At 45.5% G+C, this 22,800-nt stretch overlaps 1 protein-coding gene across 2 annotated transcripts in view; it reads left to right on the forward strand.

Annotated features, from left to right (window-relative positions):
* The window catches only part of LOC138300865 (RNA exonuclease 1 homolog), a 1,124,016-nt gene that overhangs the window by 292,600 nt on the left and 808,616 nt on the right, over positions 1-22,800 (forward strand). For both annotated transcript variants that reach the window (XM_069240707.1, XM_069240715.1), the window contains exon 6: positions 19,533-19,670. In XM_069240707.1, the coding sequence (XP_069096808.1) occupies positions 19,533-19,670 (138 nt within the window). The remainder of the gene's footprint in view (positions 1-19,532; positions 19,671-22,800) is intronic.

Here is a 22,800-nt window from a genome sequence, read left to right on the forward strand (position 1 = left end):
TAGTAGTAGTCTGACAATAGGCATTTGCATTGTGCTTTGCCAAGTGAATAGCCAACTTGCATCATGTGTTGGTTTATTTTAGGAGTCCTATCTTAGGGTTTAAGTAACTAGTCAGTTTTATCAACTCCACTGAATTACTACTTACATTCAGGTATGCAGTTTGGCTTGTGCATTTCTACCAAGTGATTCCAAACCTTTAACAGAGAATTGCTCTTATGAATTGTAATGAATACTTGTGCTTCTCATCGATCAGTGAATTTCACACCTAGCAGTTCATTGTAATGCAAGCAATGACCACCTTGGAACTTTAGAAAATCTTCCAAGGGAATCCTTTGCAATTAGTTTGGCACCACACCCCATAGCGCCAGTGTTACAATCCTGTGTTTCTGTGCAGAATTTGTGGTCATAAGTTATAACATTGATTTAGAAGTGATTGAGCAAGATTCCAAGCAATCCTTATTTATTTTAAAGTTATTTCCCAGTTTGGGTGTATGCATAACTAGTGGAACTATTCAATGGCATATAAATCTCCTTACTTTACCAAACCATTTCTTGCAGTATACGATCTGAACAGCTACTGCCCTTTGAATAAGTTCAGAGACTCTTCAACAGCTATATTCTACCCTGGAGTATAAATCTTTATTGAACAATGCTCCATGACCGTCTCTATTTTGAACTGTCATGATCTGGGTGGCTTTCAGTCCTTGCAGCTAAGTTGACATTGAAAATATAGCATACACTGCAGAACCAAACCGTTAACTTTGCTCATGACAAATATGAATTTGGATGTTACCCAAAGATGAGGATCTCAGAAAGACTGTATTGACGGTTTGCACAATATTCTCATGAGCAGTGTATACCCTCCACTTGTTTCTTTCAACCCCCACCCCCATCCCACTCAAGTGAGATTTGAATTTGACATGTGCCTTAGAATAATGCAACAGAGTACTCCCTCAAACACTGAATGGACATGCAGAGTTGTTTGGTGCACAATTTCCTCAAGGAACATGTCCTCCACAAAATGCTGGAAGTGGTCAATGGAAAGTATTAGCTCTCTATTCCGCATCTCCAGTGAAAAGAGGAATTACAATCTGGAATACGTGAGGGGTTACCTAGTGAGCTTCCTTGTGCTCTCTGCTGCACCTATATGGAGTCTGGATTATGCTTCATTCCCATTGTCTCTCAGTTGCACAGGTTACACTTGTAAACTGATTTCTGATGGCTATTTACATTCCCCGATTTCTCACCTTTAGAATATTTGCTGGTACCAGATGGGATCCAGACATTTTTCGTAGCAGTGCTTCTGCGGTGGTTGCGTCTTGTGTGGCTATATACTGACTCTGAACTGTTGGAAGAGATAGGGCAAAGGTGCATCTAAGCAGTAGTCTATTCTGACATCCATTCCTTCCTTTCCACCCTTTCTGACTTGTAGGGCCACCCCAACTTGTTTGGTCTTGCAACATTCCATGTGTACTAGTGAATATCCCCACCAAAAAAGGCAGGCTTCAAGCAGTGCTGAGACTGCAAGAGGCATATTTCAGTCATGGAACTATACACATTTTTTCTCGTGTTCAGGCTCCAAGATCTGTCACAGGTGTTCCTTTTGTGCCCGAGGTGATCTGACATTCCGTAGACAAAACTTTGTCACCAAATACAAAAATAAAACTAATCTTAGGCCCTACTTCCACTCCAGGTCATGGGCCAAGGCTCAGTCCTGTTCATGCGGCCATGTCCATGGCCGTTTCTGTGCGCGTTCTGCTTCATGCTTGAAGTCTTCCTGTAAGTCAAAATCTAAGTTCAAACATAAGAAAACAAAGCAGGACTCTTCCTTATACCTCTAGTTGAAGTCCCATGAGAAGGCTTTAGGGCATCAAGATAATAATTTCACCCCTTTTAAGTCCCTAGAATCTGAACTGTTGTCTGCTCTGAAAAAACAAGGTGATGGATAGAATGCTTGAATTAATCTCAGTCACTGGCAGTCGCTCAGGCCGCATCCCAATCCATTGTTTTTTGCCCACTATGCCACCTCGGTTTGGACCCAACATATGCAAATCAGACTTGACCCTGCTCCTCAGTGGAACAGTCCAGCCTGAACTGCCAGACACTGTCCTCCCTAAACTGGAACACAAGCAATACAGGACTGATTTCTCCCTTGTTAGGGCTCTTCGTCAAGTCTGCAGCCAATAGCAGCCTTTAAGGAAGGTTATGGTGTGGATTTTTGGTGTGATTTTTGTCTCCCTTGGTTGTTCCTTCAGGACACATGGAGCAGCAGAGTGCCCAGAGAGAATTCCGCTGGTAGGCCTACCCCAGATGCAGTCTGCCCCCTCAGGACCTGCTACTGGTCCTAATCTGTTACAGGCTTTGATGCCAGTACTAACCACTGTGACATACTCCACTGGAACATGTAGCACACCAGGGGCAGATGCTTATCTCTGTCTTGCTAACGTCAGGAAGACTTAGACCTATGTAGTGTTAATGAAATTACTAAAGTACAATCACTTATCACATAGTTTAACTTTAATCTGAGATTCCTGCCTCAACGCCACTACCAGCAGAATCTACGTTCTTTACCTCCTAAAGCTTACCAAATACAGGAGGCACGTATGACCCCCTCAGGACAGTGATGATGGGGATGAACATTAGCTAGACCTCCAGAATGCTGCTGGGCTAGATAGGTGTCCTAAAATAGGCCTGGACTCTTCACATGGACCACCAACAGAAGAAAGTGCATCATTTGCAATAGTAGTTTGGAAGGCAGCTGAGATGCTTGAAGTGCTGTTGCCCACCATTGATGCGAAAACAAATGTTTTGACAGATTCTCTAACCAGGACCCTCTTCATTAGAGCTATTACTGGCATTTCATGAAGCCTTTAATGTCCCTATGTGTGGCCTGGTGACATAAACCTACTCCCAGGATCCACACTCTTACTAAGCACCCTACATCCGAGAGCCTTAACTGCTGATTGAGCAGCTCTGAACATGTAAGGTCAAGGTGAATTCTTTTTCAATCTATCCCCCAGATAGTAATTCCAAAAGAATTGATGCTTTCTGGAAAATAATGTTTTTTAACAGCTTGCCTAGCTTACATCAGTCAGTACAATTTTCCTTTTAAGTGTAGGTGCGCACATGGATTATGTGACATGGCCAGTGAGATCTTGCTGGCGGTTCTAGAGGACCTCAGGTCTTCCCTGACCCAGATGATGCATGGCAGCCAGGATGCAGCAAAATACATACTTGGGGCTGTCTTAGACACTATTGACTGCATTGGTAGAGCTTTTGACAAGTGTGCTGCACAAGGCATGTTTGTATGAGGTCAGCCTCATTTTCTTTGCACCAGTGCTAGATTTTTGGGATTGATGCCTGTGAGCAATTTTCCCAACAGTTCAGGTAACTCGGGGTTACTCTGGAGGACTAACCTACAGGCAATGCCAGCCCTCTCTACTTGTTGTACAGTTGTACAGTTATCCGCCTATTCCTTATGAGGCCCTGGATATGGCACCAGTAGGTATCATACAGAATAGCAGACTGCACTTTTTGTGTCCTTCCTTGCCTTTTGAGTGTACCTAGCCCCTTTAGTTTCCCCTTTAAAACTCATGCTAGGCCAGCCAGACACAAGCCTAAAACCCTTCCTCCCTCACTGGAGAAAGCATCATGTCAGGCAGATGGGTTCTACAGCTTTTTATTTTTTGAAAGGGATACACCCTTCCTTTAATTTCCTCCCTACCGGTCTCCCACACTAGTCCATTTCAGGGGATGCTTTCTGCAGTCCCCATGCAGGAGTTCAGTCTTATACCCACCAGTGATGCCATGGAACAGATAACCTCTGAGAAAGGGCAAGGATGCTATTTGCCCTAATTATTTGCTCTGAAGTAGGACATCAACCCACTGAAGGTCTTTCTATCAAACAACTTCAAAAAGCTCACACTGACTTGGATCCTCTCCACTCTATGTTCAGGAGACTGGATGATCTCCTTAGACACACAGGATATTTATTTCCATATACTGGTCCATAGGCATTACCTGCGGTTCAAGTTGGACCAAGACCATTTTCAGTTTTCTGTCCTTTAGCTGCCCCTATATGTCCCTAGTAAATGGTACTTGGGTACCCAGGGCATGGGGTACTAAAAGAAGGCCCCTGAGGGTAGCAGCACAGATTGTGCCACCCTCTAGGGCCATGCATCCAGAAGCACCCAGCACTGCTATTGCAAGCTGAGTGTTATGATGCAATCCTAAAAGGCAAACTTGACATGGCACACTGGCTGTGTCCCCGCCCACCACACACTGCATGCAGTATAGGTAAGTCACGCCTCTGGCAGACCTTTCCTACCTAAGGCAGGGTGCTTAATACTGTGTGTGGGCACAGATGCATTAGCAATCTGACCCCACTGTGTCCTTGCCAAACTTGGGACATAGTAAGTAAACAGAGTAGCTATGTTAAATGCTTGTGCTGGACACTGATCTGTACAACTTTCACAGCTACATGATGGCTACTCTGAACCCTGGGTTGTTTGGTATTAAACAACTGAGACTTATACATCCAATCTGGTACAATCATTGAATGTATCCCAAAGTGTACCCAGAGGTCACCTTAGAGGTGCCCCCTGCAAAAGGGAACTACCCTTGCATGGTTGCTGGCAGGTCACAACCAGCCTGCCACCACCAGACGAGATTCTGGAACCCTGGGGTGAGAGATCCTGCTCTCAGGGTACCAGAGCAAAGCCCTTCCAGGGTTGAGGTGCACCCCCCCCCTTCCCCCCCACCCCCACCCTCCAACTCAAGGTATGCACTGCCCTGCTAGTGACCTTCAAAGGGCTTAACACCCTTAAAACTTGACCCCGAAGCCTGCTGCTAACAGCAATTGGCCACTCCCATTGCAAACTCCCATTTTTGGCTGGAACAACGGTGGGAACTCAAACAAAGGACAGGGGGAGTGGTGATCTCGAGCTTGCACCACCCCTAAGGTGTTGCATGCGAGGTGACCCCTCCAGTTCATTTTCCTCCATCTTGCATGGAAAGAAAATAGTCAATCATGTGTAGGGACGTGACCTCTGCCCACAGAAAGTTGTCACTTAGTGGGTGTATGTAGGAGGCTGGCCTGGTTTGTATTGGGTACCAAAGGTAGTTACACTAGGTCCAGTTATCCCTTATTACTGAAATGTAGAAAGTGTCTAGAAGCAAGGCTGTGTAGAGCTAGCTGTAGACAGAGCAGCCAAGGCTGAACTAGGAGACATGCAGAGCTCTTTCACTACCACTGTAGTCACACAGTACTCACACACATGAAAGACACTACTCAGTGTTACAAAAATAAAGGTACTTTATTTTAGTGACACAATGCCAAAAATGCTTTGAAGACTATACTCCCTTATGGGGGTAAGTAAATTACGCATTATATACACTAGTAACCAAAAACAGGTAGGTACACAGTAGCAAAACAGTGCAAATAGTGAAAATCACAATAGGTTGCAATGGGCCTAGGGGGAACACAAACCATTTCCTAAAATAGTGGCATGCGAAAGTCTGTTTCCCACATAGGCAAGTGTAGTGTGTAGAGGGGTGCTGGGAGTGTAAGAGAACACCAAAGATAAGTACAATTCTCGAGCCCAGGAATTCAGGAGTAAAACACAGCAAGTTTCCTCAAACACCCAAGAAGTCGTGAGAGAAGAATATGCAAGAACCAGAAGAGTCTGCAAGATGGCAACAATGGATTCCTGGACCTGAAGACCTGTGGAAGAAGGGGACCATGTCCAAGGAGCACTGAAAAGTCCAGGGCGAACAGGAGCCCCTACTAATCTGGATGAAGGTGCAAAAGAAGATCCAACGGTGAGAAGACAGACAGTATTGCACTAAAGAAGACAGATGTCGGTTCCTGGTTGGTGTAGAAGATGTCCTACGCCAGATGGATGAATGCTGTCTGGTTTGAATTGCTGGATTCCGCCAACAAGCCTTGGCACGCGTAAAGCTTGCGGTTAGTGGAAAATGCTGCTGCCCGGGACCAGGAGGGACCTGGTGGCCTCTACCCAGGAGGGGAAGGCAGAGGGGGCTCTCAGCAACTCGGAGAGCCCTTAGAATACCAGGCAGCACACACAGGAGTCACACGGCACAGGGGCAAAGGAGGTGCAAATGGAGGCTCACCCAGCACGACACAAAGGATTCCCACTCCGCCGGAGAACCGGAGGAAGCTGTGTGTTTCAGGATGCAGTGCTGGGGGCCTAAGCTGTGAGTATACAAAGAAATTCTTGGAGGGTCGCACGCAAACCTTGGCAACTGCAAGTCACGCTGTGCACAAAGGTACTGTCTTACGAGGGGAGGCAAGCTTTTACCTCAACAAAAGTTGGACAGCTGGATGTTGGGACTGCTGGAGTCACTTTAGTCCACTACCCGTGTTGCTAGATCCACGACCCTCATTTGGAGAGGGGACCAAAGCCACTGGTTGTCGCTGCAAAGAGGTGCCTGCTGAAGCAGGGAAGTGGCTCTGTCACGCCACAGGAGATTCCTTCGGTTCTTCTGGTGCAGGCTGAAGACAGGCAGTCCTCTGAGGATGCACAACCTGGAAACTGTTGCAGTTGCTGGCAGCAGCTGAAGATACAATATTGCAGAAGTCGTCTTAGCTTCTTTGTTGCAGTTTTGCAGAGTTCCTGGAGCAGTCAACGGTTGATCCGTCGGTAGAAGATGAAGTAACGGATGCAGAGGATTCCTGCTGGAGTCTTGCAATATAAATCTGAAGAAACACCCACAGGAGAGACCCTAAATAGCCCTGAGAGGGGGATTGGTCACCTAACCAGATAAGCACCTATCAGGTGGGGGTCTCTGGCCTCACCTCTTGAAATTCAAGATGGCAAAACCCAGGGACACTCTGGAGGTGATGGACAGGGGAGTGGTCACTCCCCTTGCCTTTGTGCAGTTTTGCGCCAGAGCAGGGACTGGGGGTCCCTGAACCGGTGTATACTGGATTATGCAAGGAGGGCACCATCTGTGGCCTTCAAAGCATTTCCAGAGGCTCTGGGAGAATACCCCTCACATGCCTGGAATACCGGTTTCCAAAGGGAGAGGGTGTAACGACCTTCTTCTAAAGAAAATTCATTGTTCTGCCTTCCTGGGATTGAGCTGTTCAGTCTGTGAGGTGGCAGCAGCTGGGCTGCATTGAAAACCTCAGAAGGCTGGTATGGAAGTACTCTGGGTCCACTGTGGAGTCCCCAGAGGGTAATGGGATTGTGCAACTAATACTGGAATCAGTATTAGGGTACAATTCCCAGTTGCTAGACACCTTACTTGGCCATATTCCGAGTTACCATTGTGAAGCTGTGCATAGGTATTAACCTATGTCCAGTGCACACTTAAAATGGTGTCCCTGCACTCATGAAGTCTGGGAAAATGGGCCTGGACGACGTGGGGGCACCTCTGCTGGTGCAGGGGAGCCCTCACACACAGGTACTTTGCACCCAGCCTTCAGGGTTGGAAGACTTGATATATAGATGACTTATAAGTGACCTGGTGCAGTGAAAATGGCTGTGAAATACTACATGCACTATTTCACACAGTGTGCAATAGCAGTCCTGTAGAAGCCTTTGCATGGGCCCCCTATGGGTAGCAAAAGAAATGCTGCAGCCCATAGGGATCCCCTGGAATCCCAGTGCCCTGGGTACCTAGGTACCATATACTAGGGACTTAAAATAGGGGTCCAGTACGCCAGTTTGTAGCAAAGTACTTGGTTACCAGTATGTAAGGACAAACTTGGAACCAGAGAGAGCATAAGCACTGGGGTCCTGGTTAGCAGGATCCCAGTGATACAGTAAAGCATAGTGACAAACAGCGAAACCTACTTACAGGTAGGCCACAAACCATAAGCACTGGGGTCCTGACTATCAGGATCCCAGTGACACAGTCAAGACACTGACAAACAAGCCACAATTTAAGTTAACCATGCTAGAAAGAGGCCACATTCTCACAGTGCAGCTTAAGGTAGATGACCCATTGGGCACTCTAGGAAGCTGGCCCTCTATGTAGTGTGCAAAACTAGGCACACTGTGCGTGGGCTCCAGGCAACCACACATTGGTTTACAGAGGTAAAGCCTAGACCACCTAATGCTCGAATTTTTATGGTAGGTTGGTCAAGCAGTTAGGCTAATCTTGGAGAAGTGCAAAGCAGTTGTTGTACCCACAGTGTCAATAAATGAAACCACACACAAAAGAATAAATCGAAACCAATTTTTAAAAAAATACTACAGATTTGTATAAAACTTTTAAGCCCAAGATCATTAAAATCGGCTAAGTACTTTGTAAGTTATGAATTTTTAAAGTTTAGCCAAAATAGTATTTTTGTGCATAATTACGCACCATAGGAATCAGTGGAGACATAATTTAGAAATTCACATCAAAATGGGCAATGTGTTTACCAAGGTCTCATTTTCCAGGCATGTGGAGGTCATCGGTGGGCACTACGGACGAGCTGGAGCAGTTTGGGCAGCTCCTGGTTTTTGGCGGGAGGAGATGTAGAAAGTCGTTGGAACTGGTTGCAGGCTACTGCGGGTGACCACTTGGAACAGCACTGCACAGGTGGACTTGAAGATAAGTCTGGTGGGTCATGGGGTGGTGGGATCTTAGTGCACAGCTGATTCTTCGGTGCAGGGCAAAGGGTGGCCAGATGCAGAGCGAATCGTTGAGCCAGGAGCTGTGCGCAAAGGTGCTCTTGGAAGAAGGAGGTAGGTCTCTTTGAATGTCACACACAGGTCAGCCGGGGCACTCTTGTGGGAAATCATGTAGCTTCTGAAGCCCCTCAACTGGGGTTTACTCCTGGTTCTTTTACAGCCTGGAATGAACTGTCCTTGGTGTCTGACGTGAGAGGAACTGTACCTAGGGCTGTTGCATGGTCTGGCCACAGGAGGATGCGGTGCCACCAAACTTGGCACACTGGCAGGGTTTGTCCATATGATCCTATGAGTGGAGTTTGGTCCGGCTGCGGCGTCAGGTTCCTTGGTTAGCTGGTCAGTGAAGTGGCCTTCACTGGGTCTTTGGTTCCTTGTGGTAGAGTGATGCATTCACTCTGGAGGGAGATCTTTGGTGATTTGTGAAGAGTGGAGGTCCTCTGGGATTTGTAGAGTCCATCGTAACAACCCCTCAACTAGATTTGTCGTGTCCTGGGTGCAGCAGGCGGGGTTTGGTGCCTTTTGTTGATGCCGCAGGACGTCTGTTCTCAAGCCTTGGCCTTACTTGTTGCTGGTCTTTTGTTCTTGGAATCTGATTTTCTTGGTCTAGGGATGCCCACTAAATACTGTATTTAGTGGGCGTTTGAGGGAGTACCTAGTAGTGACTGTAGGAAAGTGGCACCTTGCTGCAGTACCTCCCGCCCCCACTTCTTGCCCGGTTTCTGGATGCAACGTGGACTCGAGTGCACTGGAATCCTGCTGGCTAGGTCCTCAGTGCTAGTGTTCTTCCCTAACAATTGCAAAAGTATTGATTATAATTGGTCTAGTTTTTACCTCTGTGAACCAACGTGTGGTTGCCTATACCATCTACACAGTGTGCCTGGTTTTGCACACTACATTGAGGGCCGGTCTCCTACATCGGCCCCTTGGGTGTTGTCAAAAGTGATGGCAGTGGTCGCTGCCCATCTTCATAGCTTGAGGGGACTTATATTCCCATACCTTTTTGCAGTCAGTCATAGACCACCTCTGGGTGACTAACTCCTCATTGGGTTTCGGCATCAACAAGCAGAAGTCCCACCTGTGCCCCACGCATATGCTTTCATTTGTTGTGGCAGTTCTGGACATGGTGGTGTTTCAGGAGATGTGAAATTGATCACTGGGTCTCTGGCAGAGAGCCATCTCCATACTAACTTACTGGAGCTTTGATTGATTTGGTCTTGTTGATGCTGGGTGGCAGGAGTCTGGCGCGCCCAGGTGGTGTGCATTCGGCAGACATCTGCTACATATGTGGTGGGAATGCTGTGACTTGCGGCCGTGATGTGTAAGAAGCCCCGCCTATTACCACCTGCCAAACACTGGAACAAGCTGGTGGGCGCTCCTTGGAACTCCTGAATAGAGACTATGGACAAAGACAGGTCTGCGCGTTCACACAGTACACTAACCCGCACCAGCAGGCGTAAATGATCAGGCAGCAGGAGGGGTTAACAACACTGACGGACCCCAGAAACGTGGGCTGAATATTTGGCAGCCATACATGCTTCTCGGATTACAAATAAGCACTAAATAGACTGCCTATAGATATTAATCTCTTTCGGGCAGATCTACAGAAATTAGTTGATAAAATCATAACACCCGAAGGCAACATTGTTGCGCTGCAGGGAAAGTTTGCAGCCCTGTAGCAACAAATGGCCCAAATGTCCATGGTCTCTAGCGAGCTTGAGTGCTGGGTGGAGGATGCTGTGTGTTGCTCCTGATGCTGTAACATGTGTACTAGGGTTCCTGGGGAGAGTGGAGGGGAGTTTGGCAGAGAACTGCCTAGACAACTGGCTGAGAAAGGAGCTCTTCCTGCATGGACTGTCAGACTTCTTTGTGGTAGAATGGGCTCACAGGGCTCTGATCATTCTCCCCCACCACCACCACCGCTAGGGTGGGGGGGGGGGACACTACCAAGGGCGCCTATAGCTAATATGCTGAGTCATCAGGAACGAAACTGTATTCTATTTGGCTCTCATGAACAGAGGGTTGCCCCTCTTTGAGAACTGTAGAATAGCCATTTATCCAGACTACACTAGAAAGGTGCAGGCGCAACACAAATCCTTCCTGAGTGTGAAACGAAAGCTAAGAACACTGCAACTGAAATATATGCTACTGTATTCCTCGAAACTGAAGGTCCTCTCGCAGGGGAAGGCACAATGATTTGGCCATCCGGAAGACATCTGGGAATGGCTGGAGCTTTAGGATAAGACTGTAGTTGTCTACCCCTGCGGGGGCACGCAGGGGAATTCGGGATCCAGGCCACAACTGGGCAACGGTCATAACCACTCCAGAGGAGGCTGTTGGGATGCCCTCCGCCTCTCAGTGAGTGATAATTCAGGAGGATGGCACCATGCAGATGCACAGAGGAGGCACTGGGGGTGCCCTTGGAGGCACAGGTTTCTTCCTCCTGAGACAGAAAGTAAGACTTGGGCATTGGGTCCCACACTGGACTTTGTGCCAGAGAAATTGGTTGCCTCTGAGATGATGAATTGAGGTGACTGCTGATGACTGTTCCTTATCTGTTAGGAGAACACGTTTTGGGAGATGTTTGGGCGGCTGTGTTGCTGAAGTCCCTAGGCGGACAGATGTTGGTGTTTCATAAGGACTGCAAGTAGAGATCTGCTGAGGGCAAAGCTGGGCCCACTGCATTAAACTGAGTGGAGGCCTGGGTTGGCGTAGTACCGGATGCGAATTGTCACTGGGCTATGGTCATAGATGTATTGTCTGGTTCCCCTGCTGGGGTCCAGGCGACGTGATCAAAGTTGAGTGACTGGATGTGAAGCTGGTTGAGTTGACCTGTCTCTGTGGGACATATTGGGATGCTGTGCAGGTCCTGGCACAAGCACTGGGTGAGCATCTGTATTAGTTATGTTGCCATGTTTGTTTGTTAGTGGGCGGTGGTTGTTTGTGCAGTGGTCACGTTTGAACACAGTGCAGTTGGGGGGGGGGGGGAGGGAGGAAGTGCACGCAAACCTTTTGTCCCAATGTTGAAGGTTGACTTTAGGCTGCTGACTTGGAATGTCAGAGGCTTAGGCTCCTACACCAAGAGGTACAAGGTAATCCCCTTTCTGAAACACTATGGGATCGGTATCACTTGGACGATGCTGGCGCCACAAAACTGGCCCGGAACTGGCAGGGTCAGGTTTTCCACTCCTGTTCTACATATGCTTTGTGGGGTGGGGTGGAGGTACTGATCTGGGTGGACCCTGGTAGATCATTCTCCTTATCATTTGGGTGCTGCTACAGCAGACACTGGAAGGAAGGCAGGTGATGGTATTAAACATGTTTGCCCAGACATAGATGACCCTTGTTTTGTCCGGGCAATGCAAGACTTGGTGGTCCAGGAGGTAGAGACACCCATTTTCTGGGTGGAAGACTTTAATTGCACACTAGATGGGGATCTTGTTAGATTGCCTGCTGGTGAAGGCACTAAACTCCACATGACTGCCACATTTTAAGGGGCTATGAGCAACTTGGGCCTAACTGATATATGGCCTACACTTCATCCCACGTGCAGGCATACACATGCCACTCATTAACACATAACAAATGAATCCAATTGTATAGGATCTTGGGGGGTGAGGTCCCGGCAGCGGAGGCTATGGTGGTGATGCACCTAGCCTGCATGCTCTCAGATCATTCCCCGGACTGCTGCACAGTGAAATTGGGGTGCCTTGCGCAGAGGGAGGGGCAGCATGCAGAATGCCAGTGGGAATACTTATGCACTTGCCTGGGAGGGAAGCGCTCCCCCAGGCCCAGAAGGATTATCTAGATGTCAACGTGGGCACTTTGGGCCACTGAGCCACAGAATGGGAGGAACTTAAGGCTGTATTGCGAGGAACCTGTATCGGTCTGGCTTGTGGGGTACGGTGGCAGTTTCAGGCAGATCCCTGGATGGGGAGGTGGATCTGGAGGTGCTGCAGACCAGGGACCTGACTGACCCTGACGCATGAAAGGGGAAATGGAGGTGCATAGGCTTGTAGCAGTCTTTGGGACAGGTTAGACAAATGAAGCATTACAGACAGTGGCTGCACAGGAAGGGAGACAAATTGGGCAGGCTGCTGGTATGGATCCTGCGCAGAGAACAATGTTCCCAACAACATATCTGGTGACCCTCTCTCCCACCAACACCACCCCTCCCCCCCATCCTTAAAGCGGTCAGTGTGACCACTATGGTGGGCATTGTGTCCACATTTTAGAGGGCATCTGGAACAAGTGTATACCGTGGACATTTGGATAGCACCGGACCAGTACAAGACCTTCCTGGAAGGTTTGGGACTTTTAAAGTTGAGGAAGCGGTGGCTGAGAGCCTTGCTGCTGTTAAAGAGCTGGAAGAACTGTGCACTCCCCTGTGGTCACGCAGGGCCTGCTAGAAGTTTTATTTGAAGCAAGGGAGAAAGGGGTGCTACCATCTGCTGAGAGTGGGGGGACATATGCATGTTGCTTGAACCAAGCTGACATAAGACCGACCTAGTCAGGGCAAATGAGGGTCCAGTTTTTACTTCCTGTGAAAATGCCTGTTCACTGATAATGTTAAGAGGTCGTGGGAGCTCAAACCGGGGGATTGGACCCTAGTCCCCCATATATGAAATAGTCGAACTGGTAAAGGTGAGTTCCCACTTGCTAGTATTTATTTATAGGCGTCTCATTGCCGTAGAAGGTGCTTAGACATACGAGGTTCCAAAGTTTAGCAGGGAGAAGTAATAACATGTGTTTCGCCCTCTATGGTGTGTCTACCAGAATTTTCCCAATGCATGGAAATATATTCAGCGTCAGCTATGTAGAAGAATTCAATATATTTAATAAAAGGTAGTCAATCTGCCCTTTCAATGGCTCCCATCAGGATACAGGCGTATGGCGGTGCAAATTTTTGCACCCATCGCCATCCCCTGAAGTTGAAGATAGAATTGGCCATTAAACAGGAAGAAGTTGTTTTCAAGACAGAAACTAAGCATTTCCAAAACCATCTGATTTCTCTTGATGTATTGGGCAGATTTGGTGGATAAGCTTTTTCTGACTGCTTCAATACCATCACTATGTTTGATGGATGTATATAGACTGACTACATCAATAGTGGCTAGAATATAGTCCGCTTGCCAATCTATGTTCTGGAGTTTTTGTAAAATGTCTTTAGTTTCTCTGATGAAAGAGGGTAGGTTACTGATAAAGGGTTGTAATTCCTGATCAATTAAGGTACCTAAGTTTGAACAGACTGAGTTGATTCCAGAAATAATAGGTCTGCCTTTGGGGGGGGATAGCCTCCTTTGTGTATTTTGGGAAGTAAGTGTATTGTGGGAGTAGTAGGATGAGACACATACAAGGCAGCTTTTTCTTTAGGTGAGATTATTTGGCGAGTATGCCATTGTTCTAGCATATTTAGTAGTTTCTGTTAAATTACAATTTTGGGGGTGGAAGAGAGTTTCTTATAGCATTTCGGGTCATTAAGTTGTCTGTGCGCTTCCTCATTTGCCCTGACAAGTTTATCGCTTCTACAGTCTACTTCTTGTTAAGCCTTAATCTTGATATAAGCTATTCACCATGACCTATCAAGCAAATAGAAGAGAACTACGTAACTCTAAACTGGACCAAGTCTTTAACACAACTGGTGCTGGCATCAAAAGCTCCCAATCTACCAATCTATTATCAGCCAAAAGTACCTTTCTAGCACTTGAAAGATCCCTGAAAAAGGAAACCTCTGAATGGTGAAGTCGCCTCTCAAATATTTAGAACATGACCGCATCCCTTGAGGATTGAGATTTTTAATCTTCCCTCCAATGGATACCACCTCAAAGGAACATTTACAACATGGGAGGATGTTAGGAAGACTAAAGGTCATAAGATGCATTACAAATTCTTTGCAGTTGGCACTGGCCCTTGCTAGGTGTTAGGTGAACATCACCTGGATTGGCCGACATACCACCAAGATAGACCACTGGCATAAGGGTGTGACAGAATGGTCGTGGGCAGAGGAAAGACACATGAAGCTTACTAGGTGAGGTGAAAAACTAGGGGATGATCCCCTCGTGTGGTGAGATCGGCAGCAGGTTCTTGCCCCTGTTTCTTCTCCAATGATGATAGCTATAGCTCAGAACTGTCATTGTCTGACTTTCTGCTGGATTATATCCCTGGGCGGGGTGTGGGATATTCTTTTTTCACTGTACTGTCTCCCTGTGGACCTTCCTTTGGACATTGTATGCGACTGCCCATTGTAATGTGGAGAGCTGTTTCTTCGCCCACCTGCTTAACTGTGACTGCTCTTGTAACTACTGCATTGTTATTTCATATTTAAAAATGAAAAATAAAGGTTTCAATAAAACCTTACATTCCCTGGGTACTTGTAGTACCACTTTACTAGGGACTTACAATTAAATTAAATGTGCTAGTTGGATGGAAGCCATAGTTAACCATAGTTTAAGAACTAAGTACCAGCACTTCAGCCCTGGTTAAGAGTGGTTAAGTGCATAGAGTCCTAAAGCCAAAAAAAGCAAACTTCACCAAGCAGGAGAGAAGGCAAAAAAAAAGTTTGGGGGGGGGGGGGGTGGATGGGGGCGGGAGACCACACCAAAGTCTGTTTGGTTTAACATGCGATCAAAAATAATTACAAAAGTAGTTCATGACTGTTGGAAATGGCCCCTTTTGTAGGGTTATCTCAAAACGTTTCAGGTCTGTTTTTGCTAGTTTATTGTCTCTGCGCACTTTACAGCTGCTAATCAGTGCTAAAGTGCAAGTGCTCCCTATAGAAACTGTACTGTTGGTTTATCCATGATTGGCATATTTGATTTACTGGTAAATCCAGAGTAAAGTGCACTAGAGGTGCCTAGGGCCTGTAAATCAAATGCTACTAGTGGGCCTGAAGCACTGGTTGTGCCACCCACATTAGTAGCCCTGTAACCATGGCTCAGACCTGCCACTACAGTGTCTGTGTGTGCAGTTTTAAACTGCCAATTCGACTTAGCAAGTGTACCCACTTGCCAGGCCTAAACCTTCCCTTTTACTACATGTCAGGCACCCCTAAGGTAGGCCCTAGGTAGCCCCATGGGCAGGGTGCAGTGTATGTTTTATATGTCCTAACACCGAAATACTGCCACATTCGGTTTTCACTGTGCAAGGCCTATCCCTCTCATAGGTTAACATGGGGGCTGCCTTTAAATATCCTTAAAGTGCAGATTCCCCTGCAAAGCAGATAGAAATATGGAGTTTAGGGTCTCTGAACTCACAATGTAAAAATACATCTTTTATTGAAGTTGAACTTTTAGAAAGTAGGCATTTTCTTGCTTAAACCATTCTGTGACTACCTATTTGTGGATTCTCCTTCTGGGTCAGTTTGACAGTTGGGCTGTTCACACTTCTTCTCTAGACAGTGACACAAAAGAGGGCGGAGTCGTAGCCTGCATATCCTGATGCGCCATCTGTGCTAGAGGGGAGGGAGGAGTGGTCGTTCACACCTGAAAGGACTGTGCCTGGCCTCACACAATGCAGCTTCTGACCCCCTGGTGTGTCTGGGGCCTGGCTTGGACAAGGAAGGATCTTGCAAACACTTGAGACTTTGCTTTGAAGTTTGCCAACTTCAAAGGCAGAATAGGGTATAAGAAGACCCAAAACCCCAGACTTTTAGAATCTTTCTGTAATCAAGAGGAACCTCTGCCCAGGAGAAGAGCTGAAGGAGGAGTACTGTCCCTTTACTGTGTTGCTTTGCTGGACTGGCCTTCAGTTGCTGCTTCTGTCTCAAGAGTGCAAAGGTTGAACTTTGCTGTGTGTCCTGCTTGAGAAAGTTCTCACAGGGCTTGGAGTAGAGCTTGCCTTCTGTTGGAATTCTCAGAGACACCAAAAACTTGAGTTTCCTCGACCTGCAGCTCTGGGAACTATTGACTTCAAGGAACTGTATTTTTGAGTAAATCTTGCAAAATTCATATTTTTATTGCTGTATGTTGGATTTTTATCGTATTTGGTCTTGTTTTAAATAGATAAATATTGGCTATTTTTCTAAAACTGGTGTGGTGTCCTTTTGTAGTGTTTTCACTGTTACTGTGTGTTATGTGCAAATGCTTTACACATTGCTTCTGAGATAAGCCTGACTGCTCGTGCCAAGCTACCAAGGGGGTGAGCAGGGGTTATCTCAGCGGGTATCTCCCTTATCCTGACTAGAGTGTGGGTCCCTACTTGGACAGGGTTTAAACCGACTGCCAACTAGAGACCCCCATTTCTAACAAGGACAAATCCACTTCTTTTAAGAGGATTCGACCATAAAAACAATTTGAAAAATTAAAATGAACTAAGAGCACAATTCATTCATAGAGCTTTTATGGGGAATAAACTGAGAATATTCAGCTTGTGCCTCTCAATGTAGGTGGCACACAAATGCATTCAAAGGTGCACGATGAGGGCCGTAGGAAGATAAACAGTGAAACATACACTACATATTTTAAAGACCAAGTGTGGGGCCTATAGCTTTTGCTTCTATAGTTTCACAACTGAAAAATTCTTAGGGTTGCCCCAATGCTGCCTTCTGGATGTTTCTATATTACTGGACCTAATTACTACAGTTACTCTGTAGATTCCACCTCAGATGTTATAACGTGGGCTAGTTCAGTGAGGTTGTAGCACAGTTCATACTTTTCAGAAATCTAGCTGTTAGTTGACAAAGTCCTTTCAGAGGGGTTATGATTGTCTTAGTGCAGGTCAGTTTATTTAGATGGCAACCATTCACATAGTAAAATATAAATAATGAAAAATTGCTAATAAGGTAAACTATGTATCTTTGAAATGTACACAAGTTACTGAGTTTTGAAATAGTGGTTATTTGTACACCTCTGAATTGTTTACACATTATATCTTGTACAGAGGGCATTTCGCAAAATGTTTTCTTTGTTGCACTGTGGCTCACATTTGGAAGCCACACATGAAGAAAAATACAATTGGAAATAACAAATATTCTTCTATTCTGTGTTTCCACACATCTCCCATTAAAAACAGCACCTCACTTGTGTGTCTAGGCCTAGTGTCTGTGAAACAACGCCCCAGAGCATGGCTTCGAAAGATCACATTTCACCCAACAAAATCCACGCTTTCTTTTTTTTTTTTTTTTTAACAATGTGAATAGTTGTGGATTTTAGGCCCTAGCTCTGCCTTTACCAAGCAAAACCTACAGTCCTTACCCAGATATTTCTGAAAATTAGACACCTGGAGGAGGGTGATTCCTGGGTGTGATGTGACTTGTATGGTTCTCATGGGATTTACTTACCCAGAATCACTTGTAAACCTCAAACTTTGACTAAAACGCACCTTACCTAACATTTCTGTGAGGTAAAGTCCCAGTATCTGTGGGAACTTAAAATTTCTTGCCACTCAACTTTTCCACACATCTCCCACTAATGGTACCCCGCTTGTCTGCAGGGGTCAAGTGCCTGCTGTGAGAGAGGGCCAGAAATGCAACATGGACACCCACGAAACCTACAAAACCCACTTCTGAAAACTAAACACCTGTGTGAATCCAGGCTGTTGTATGAATCTCACAAGGTTTTTCCTGCCCACAATGCCTTGCAAATCTCAAGCTTTGCCTATAAATATGCATTTCCTTTGAATTTTTGACCGAAACACACAGGAATGTCTTAGAAAAAGTATTTAAACACCTCTGTAGCACTTGTCCAGCAAAAAAAAAAAAAACTGGTAACTCACACTGCTTTGAATAGATACTGGGACTAGATTGAGACTATTATGGTCCACAGGGAAACCCTGTAGAAGAAAGGAAAGAATAGATGGAACAATATCATACTGAAAAAAGGGAACCAAAGGACAAAAACATAGCTGTTCAGCACTGTAAGGAAGAGTGGAAAAAACATTCCATGTTGCAAGGCAAGAATTTGTTGATGTCCTTAACTACCCATGCTATATACAGTGCTTCATAAATTAAAGAGTAGCATGAGGTGTTTCCAAAGAACACCATAAGAGTCATTGAAAAACATTGAATTAGTTCTTAGGGGGAGGAAGGTCATCTTTCTTTCTAGCTGTAAAGATGACCATTGCATAATCAGCGTCCTCTGTGAGTGTCAAGATACAGGCAACATGCCTCCCAACCACCAAACTGCCAGAGAAGCCATTTCCTCACGCCAGTGTATGGCCATCTGCTTTAGGACACCAGGTAAGATGTGGATGTCTGGGTTGAGCTCCCATCTTGTCTCCTGCCGCCCTGCTCTGACCCAGACTCATCAGTTCTCTGTCACCGAAGCTACAGCACTCCTAACTAGTGTGGAACATCTTGTACTTTGTCTAGTGATATTTATAACCTGATTTCGAGCCTCGATAATTATGCAGACGCAGAATAAAGGCTAATTAGGTACCTGTGACCTAGCAAATATTCTACCAAGCTTTACTTGCTAAAGACAGCAGCTTATGTGAAGAATGTAAAAGTAACTTGCATTCTGAAATGATACTGAAAAATATAATAGCATTGTTCCTTTCCTCTTATATTTCCCACTGTCTTTGCTGTAACTATACCTCTAACAAAAATGATATTTAGTACTCTAATGCCCTGCTCATTGGAGTTTCTTTGAACTATTTCTGCTGTAGCTACTAACCTTTCAACATGTAAATGTAACTCTTAGAAATAATGTAAACATTTTACCAAATATACTCCATTTTAAAACAGATGAGCTAAATTTACCTAGCGTCTTCTTTCCAGCTTCAGAAACAGTATTGCAATACCATGCATTATATGGTTGATTGGCCCTCACTTTTCAAAATAGTTTTCAGTAAAAAAATAAAAATAAAATAGGATTATTGTGGCGTATCTCTACTATGTTTGTTGGACAATTTTTACTGTTTTCTTTTTAACTTTATTGAATTTCATCTTTTAAGATTCCAATACGTAGGAGGCTTTCAATAGTCCCTGAACCTGGATCCAAAGTGCCACATGAAATGAGACAACGATATGTTAACTTTTTTGTGGAAGAATATTTGAAAAGGTGTCCATCTGTGCACGATGCATTTGATAAGGTTGGTATTAGAATTCAGTTACCCTTCAGATTACTACTTAGCAAAATGTTTTCTATGTAAATTGATACTGTATTCATGTGGTCTTATATGTAGCTACAAGTTATATGGGGTTGAATGATGTAGACCTCCATCTTTCACTTCCCCTTTTCCATATGACTGGGATGTCCCTTGTGTTAATTCCACTGTTTTAGTTTTTAACAGCCATCCCCAATCCCCTTGTTAATGCCTGTTTCTCATCTCAGCCATACTCTTCTCTCGAATAATCCTTTTTACAGCCCTGCCCCCAATTCTTCCCCTCTAACACCTTTGTTAGTCACTGGCAGGCAGTTACATAGGCTAGCTGCCACCCAGTATAGTTATAATAATGGCAAGAGGTGGTCACTGATTCACGCTGCATCCGGCTGCCCTGTGCCCTGCACCAAAGAACCAGCTGTGCCCTAAGGGTCCCCCACCCCTTGCGATCTCAGCACTCCAAGGGGACCCACCAGACTCACCTTGAAGTCTACCTGTGCAGTGCTTTTCCAAGTGGTCTTGAGTTACTCTTTTGAGTGTCTTATATTTTCTTGACACTGAGAACAACAAATGCTTTGCACTTCTGCAAGATTAGCATAACTGCTTTACCCAGTTGCAATAGAATTTACAGCATTTGGTGGTCTAGTTTTTACCTGTCAAATAACATGGGATTGCTTGGACCCTCTGCACAGTGTGCCTAGTTTTGCACACTACATAGAGTTCCAGCCTCCTACAATGTGGTCTTTTTTGGGGGGGGGCAGTGTTGTAGATTTTAGAAATTATTTTAGTTAATTCAGCAAGGTTTTGTTACTTTTCATTCCTATGAGTTCTTTTCATGTGCTGTCCTTCCGCCAGGTTCCATTCCAGCAGGTATATATTCCAGTGCATCAACCCTGGAGCACCTGTGGGACCCAATGAAATGCTAATACTTCCTAGTGTTCTCATCCTCAGTTTCACTTTATAGTGCTTTAGTTTAGGCCATGGCCAAGAAAACATGTCATAACAGATTTTGCCTTAGTGACGCCAATCATTTCATTCAGAAATTCTATCACTCCACAACAAAATGGTTCCCTTCTGGTCAGACGAAGGCTGTGTCAAATATGATCTGTGAAGAAAGTGAAATTATATTTTTTAATTTGGGAATTGGGGGGTATTTGCTTCACTTATTCACATGACTGCCTCCACTATGGAGTTGTCAGTGCATTTGGACAGCCTGCCACCCATCTCCCTGGGCTCTATCAACCCCTCTGAACTGTAGCGAGGCAGCATATGTCAGTGTTATCAGTTTCCTCCACCTTGGTAAGTCCAGTAATATTTGCATAATCACATGTTCAGCTGGTCTTCTGGGAATGTGTCCCAGATTGTGTGGGTCATATGGCCCTATCTAGTGTAGTGGCGAGTCAGCCACTGGCTCCACCCAATAGTGCTCCTTGTCCAGCTCATTTGTGAGAAATGTATTATTATAACAGAACCATCCTCCAGCCAGCTACAAAATAATGTCCCTGGTCATATCCCAATATGGTCCAACACCATAAGGGAATTTCCATTGCAAACTGGGTTCTCTTCGGGATCTTTATCACCACCTTAAGGCACAACCCCTCAGTCCCTCAGACCAAATATGGTGTCCCTCTCAGCCCTTCCCCTGTTCTCCTCCCCCCAGTCCTACCATAAACTCCAACAGTGTGTGAAGAGATAGTTGTACTTGCCCACAAGCAGTGTATTTTCTCTATTGTAGTCCTCCACAAACCAAAATACCACATGTTGAAACTGTACCGCTGTGTATTATAAAAATGTAGCCCAAGGCCTCCTTCCACCCATGGAAGCTTCATCCTGTCCATTGTAACCAGACTGCATTTTCCAGTCCACACCATTTCTCACATCAGACTATCTAGTCTCATATGGAATGGGAAATGTATTTTGCAGTATATACCCCATCTGGTCAGGAACACATTCTCTTCCACCACTCTACCAACATTAAGTGTGTATTGGGCTTGAGAGCAGCAGTATTCCCAGATAGGCTGAAACTTGTGGACCATCATGAAAGTTGAACTCTCTCTCCTGTTGACTACCTACCTTTAGGTGCCTTCAATAAAATTATCCTTGGGGTCTATCTCGATGTAGTTTAACTCCACTTTTTTTTTTTCATTTAATCCCATATCCTCATTAATATTAGTGTGTGCAGTAGTGTTTAAGATAGTCATGTCAATTGGGACACTTGCTTTTTAATCACAGCTCCACATAACCTTCACTAAAAACTCACTTGTATCTGGGGTGAGCCAGATTGTGCCTACTCAAAGCTTTCCCAATCAAAGGAGTGGACCCAATAATGAACTATGCCACCCATAGTTGAGAGGGCTCAGCATCCTTCAGGATAATGTCACAAAACACTTGACTCATATTTTGTTGTACTATTTCAAGCTCACAGTAAACTCAGGGAATGAGGCACCATATGTTGAGGCCTACAGTTTAACTCATCTGAATGTGAAAACACATCCACGATGGATACTGAATATACTGGGGAGGATTTTAGTTCCAGTCATCCTTTTCTGCATGTTTAGGACAGTCAGCGGTGATATTCTGGACAGCCACATTATGATTAGTCATACAATTCCCCATTATGAGGACTACTGCTAACCCGAACTGCCTATGACGCGAGTCGTCATTGACTGACTTGTACTAGACTTCCTCCAGGAAAGCCCCTACAACGGCCATTATCACCTCTGCAATTGTTGCTGGTGCCTTCACTCCCATGATCACTCCCATTCATTTGAGAGCCATTAATGTAATAATGTTGTGCTTCTGCAGTGGAAGCATACCACATCTCCCACTAGCAGCCTCCCCACCAGAGGACAATGCAAGATTTCACACCCTGGTGAAGATAGCTTAACTGAGGTTTTCCAGTCACTGGTTGTGCAACTGCCCCATGTACCCCATAAACTGCTCATCTTGACAGGGAGAGTTGCAGGATTTACTCTTTTGGTAAAGGGGATCTCCTCATTGGCTTTCACTTCAATCAGGGCACATATAGGACATTACAATCAAATGTGGCCAGGCTGGGCAGATGAAAGGCCGCACAGTCCTGCTCCCTGGGATACTCCTCAAACATCCTACTTCAGAG

The sequence above is a fragment of the Pleurodeles waltl genome, chromosome 1_2 (genome assembly GCF_031143425.1).
Source record: "Pleurodeles waltl isolate 20211129_DDA chromosome 1_2, aPleWal1.hap1.20221129, whole genome shotgun sequence".
Taxonomy (NCBI): Eukaryota; Metazoa; Chordata; class Amphibia; order Caudata; family Salamandridae; genus Pleurodeles; species Pleurodeles waltl.